The 4507-nt window shown below is 39.7% G+C and overlaps 1 protein-coding gene across 1 annotated transcript in view; it reads left to right on the forward strand.

Moving 5' to 3' along the window:
- The first annotated feature begins 1073 nt into the window (after positions 1-1073).
- Positions 1074-4507, forward strand: part of LOC103398660 (ankyrin-1-like) — a 37271-nt gene continuing 33837 nt past the window's right edge. The window contains 1 exon segment of the mRNA XM_025053717.1: positions 1074-1262. Coding sequence (XP_024909485.1) covers positions 1236-1262 — 27 coding nt within the window. The 5' untranslated portion in view covers positions 1074-1235.

The raw sequence follows: 4507 nt of genomic DNA on the forward strand, positions 1-4507 counted from the left end.
GAGCCTCCTCTACAGACTGTGCCAGAGGAAATTTTATGTCAGAGTGGATGTCTCACCGGCCTTAACCAGAGAAGACCACAGAACAATTTGTCATGTCTTCATGGACATTAGTGTCTCTGCAGCCGTGCCCTACATTCTTTGTCAGCGAGGCTCTCATCACTGTCCAATATCAACACTGTGGCCAGGAGGGATCTCCCACGTGATGTTTTTGACCAGGTCACGGTCCAGTGGCACTAAGCAGTGCGTAGCCTTCTTTCTGCGAACCCCTCCTCTCCTTCCCTCTCTCCACAGCCAGCATTTATCTCTCTGCGTGGTTTTGGCATGGATCTGCTTTTCCCAGCGTTTAGCAAGGGGAGGGAGAGAGGAGGGGAGGTATGGAGAAAAGGAGGCCTTTTTAAACGCCGAATGATGGACGCTTTATTAAAAGAGGCTGGGCTTTTTCAGAGCCTGGCCCCTCTGTTGTGGCCCCCCAACCCTTAACATCCCGCGTGTCTGGCCCATTGTCACGGGGCCGTGGCAGCAGCACCATGTACCCACCTACCCCCTCCACCAGGGGCTTTGTCACTGTAAGTCACCTCACAGACTCAGGCAGAATCACTTGGGGAAAAAAACGCAAACCCATTCTCCGCAGTAACTTTAAATTATTCTGGTGTGAAAAAAAGATTGTCTGACTGTCAGAAAACATAGAGAAGGACGCAGAGACGGCTGTGACACACAAGGGAGAGGGCAGCGAGTAGAGAAGAGGGATAAAGTTAAAGTGACAGGGCCTTGGTGTGCAAGGATGAGGCGCAAGGTAAAACTGGAGGGTTGACAGAGAGATGGAATAAATGAAAACTAGGAAGTTTTTTTTCCACCAAGTAAAACACATTTTAAAGTAATATTAAAAAAAACGGCAGGGTTTCAGAAGCCACCTAGTGATGAGTAAGTGAGGCACTCGCTTCTCTTTGGTCGATGTGTGAAATGTGTGTCTTTAGATACAGACAGCATACCTCTAGAGATAAACTCTTGGGTCCCCATCACCCCCTTTTTTTTTTACCCCCACCCACCTCAGTCTCTCCACCCACCACACAAGTGTATGCGTCTGGCCATGTGAGTGTGTGTGTGTGTGTGTGTTGGTGTTTACATCGGACATTGGGTCTGTGTGCCTTGCACCGCGGCACTTGCAAGGGGGCAACAGAAAGAGACAGCTGTGTGCTTGGGAGACTGAAAACATAAGAAAGAGAGAGTGGAGAGAAATGCCAGTCAAGACTGTCACTGTTGGAGTGAGTACCAACCATGTTACTGTTAACCTTCCTCCATTCCCTCCTGTTCTTCTTTCTGCCTTTCTAATCACTCTCTCTATCACTCTTCTCCAGCTCTCCTCTTGTTTTGGCAGTTTTTTTTATATCAGGTATAAAATCTCAGATGTCCTGCACCTGTAACTCTTCTCTATCCTTTATCCTTTCACTTGAGTTAGTATTGGAGTAAGACCCTTGCTAGTTTGCACTACATGTCCTTGATGTACTTTACTGTGTTGTTATGTTCTGGTCTTTTTCCTAACTACATCTTTATGTTTTGTTTCTGGGTTCAATGTGATTTCTGTGCATCTCTTTGGTAGCTGTGGTAAGTCAACATTGAAGTTTTTTTTTTGTGCCTATTTCTGTTAAAGTCATCATATTATATTTAAATATTATCATATCAGACACAGCATGGGTTTGTTAGGCTTCACCAATTCAGAATAGGAACCTGAAGGTTCAAGCCAAGATTTTTAACTCACTTTAAACCTAAATGTAGCTAATGCTGATGATGATGAGGACTTTTGAATTTTACATGGTAAAAATGTAAATGTCATTTTACACTAATCCAAATTTGTATCTTTTATCACCTGAAATCAGTGTAGAAAAATATATATTTAAAGGTGTTGTTTTTTGCTGCAAAGAACAATTTATAATGTTTTAACTATAACTCTAATTTAATCTAATCTAATTTTATGGTGTTGACTTTTAGTCTTTTCTTTTTACTATTTTTTACTAAGATCCTTTAGCTATCTTTTTACTTGACAAATGTTTTGTTTTCCTTTGGCCTAATTTATTTGATAGTCCTTGTTTACCCTTAACTTTCTCAGTTTTAACATGTTGACGCGTGCATGTAAAAATATGTATGTAAGACATTAATAATAAAGGTATCTAATCCTATATCTGATGATTGGACAACATTCTAAATACCCTTGTGTCCAGGAGTATGATGGGAGGGAACTTAATGGCTTGGCAGTATCTATAAAAATGTGATGTGTGTTTGTCCAAGATTAGTGCTGAGTGCGTATTTGCCTAAGTGTGGATCGCTTTCTGTTTTCCACCTTAATCTCGTCTTCATGTGCTAATGTTTGGTGTTCAGATTTTATGATGTATGACCAGGATTAGCTGTGGTAAGTTAGCTACAAATCACTAAAGTGATTAGAAAGATCCATTAATGAGAGGCTTTTAATGTGGAGTCAATAGACTGCTTAATCTGGTCATAGGGCAGAGGTCAGAGCAACACAAAGCCCCGATGCATTGATTAGCATATGCACAGTTTTATCCAAAATACAGCAGTTGAACTGGGTGAGGTGTTAAACTTGTACTTGCAGACTAGTTGCAGACACTGTCTAAAAATGGACTGCTGTCAGTTTACAAGGTGACTTTGTATTATTAGGAACATCAGAGAAATTGGATTACAAAGAAATTAAATTAATTAATGTGAGAATAATTAAACTGAAATGTTTAAAAATTAGCACAAAAATGTTATTCTTTTGTTTGGGTGTTTTGTCATGTATTTAATGTTGGGCTTTGATCAGTGTTTCAAAATGATTACCTTTTCACTGGGTTGTTTTTTTTTTGTTGTTGTTGTTGCTGCTGTGAGTTTGTTTCGAGAATGTTGTTCATTCTGTTTACTCCTATTACAGTTCTTTTAAAATGTTTTAAATACATTTGATCACGTTCTTAGGTGAAGTTCACTAATTGAAATATTTTGAGAGAGAGTTTGGTTTAAATGGTTTAAAGATTAAATTAAAAGTAGGATATTTATTATTATTCTGTTACATTTAATGTTATTTCTTTTGTAATTCTAAGCAACATTTTAAGGCAACTTTGAAAATTGATAAAAAAATTTAGTTATAGGTGTTGTTATTTGTATATTTTGCAAATGAGTAACACTACATTTCATAGTAGAACTTTTGGTTAATCTGTAAGTATTTTTGAAATTGTAGTTTCCTATTTCTGTCCAACTTTTTTAAACACTTTTAACGATTTAAAGCTTTTTTCTTGTTGAGAGAATGTATGAAAAATAGCTGAAAAGTCTGGCCCTAGTGGCCTGTATTTAATTTACAGCATCAATGTTTAACAGCAGTGTATTTATATCAAACCTAATTACTGTCTTTAGTATGGCTGGAAGAACACTCAGCCTTCTGGTATTTTTACATTTTTAAGAGTCACTACGTCCTGTGTATGATAGCCCCCAGTGTTACATCAGGTTTATATTAAATCACATATATTTCATGTTGATTTGCTAAACGCTGTTCGGTTCATACAAAAAGTCTTTCTGCTCTGCTACTGTTCAGTGAAACAGGATGTTTACAATAAGTTGAGCCTGCGCTCCATAGGTTTCCGTTCCCCCCTTGAGTCTCTCACCCTTTTTGTCAACCCTACAAGAGATCACAGTAACCATGACAATCTCATCTACAGGCACTGAGGCTACAGCAAGGCAGGGTGCAAGGAGACAATGAGAATGGTAGGGAGAAACAGTGGGATAGAGAGGAGGGAGGCTGGGAGTGTGAGAAAGTAAATAGTAAAAATGGGTCAAGACACTGTGTGACATACAGGGAGAAGCAGACAGAGCAGTGTTAAGACAGATAGACGGGGTGACGTACAGACACTCTCTGTTCTGTTTCTGAAAGATTCTGGCAGCTCTGTCCTAGTGTGGCTTTGCCCCTCGCTTCCTGTAAATGCATCCATAGCTGAGTCGTCCCCTGGGTCTTAGCCTGACTGACTCTATACTTAGACACATCTGTAGCTGGAAACAGCTGCCAGCCTGTTCCACCTATAGCAGCGGGTGAGATAAATGCAGAGATGGCAGCCCAAAAAAAAAAAAAACGTGAGAGAGGAAGGAAAAAATCAATTCCACAGACAAATGCAAGTCAGCAGAATTGGATGATGAAATAGCTATTTAAGCAATCTGCAGGAATTTCCATATCTGATGTTCAGTGCCCTCTTAAAATGTGAAGAAACCGCCATGATATTGTACAGCTTCAACGGAAACTCACGTGAAATTCAGAAGAGTAAGGAAAGCAGACAGTTAAGAGTTTGGAGCTGTTGCTATATAGATTGTTGACTTAGGTTTAGGGAATTCATGCAAACGAAGCAGGAATTGAGACACCTTTCTGCTGGCTACACAAAGAGCTGCGGTGGCATTTCAAATATTTATGATTTGCACCTGGTGCTGTAACTGCAAGTTTCTGTGTGTGTTTGTGTGTGTGTGTGTGCGTGTGTGTGTG

The sequence above is a fragment of the Cynoglossus semilaevis genome, unplaced genomic scaffold (genome assembly GCF_000523025.1).
Source record: "Cynoglossus semilaevis isolate Cse_v1.0 unplaced genomic scaffold, Cse_v1.0 scaffold1092, whole genome shotgun sequence".
Taxonomy (NCBI): Eukaryota; Metazoa; Chordata; class Actinopteri; order Pleuronectiformes; family Cynoglossidae; genus Cynoglossus; species Cynoglossus semilaevis.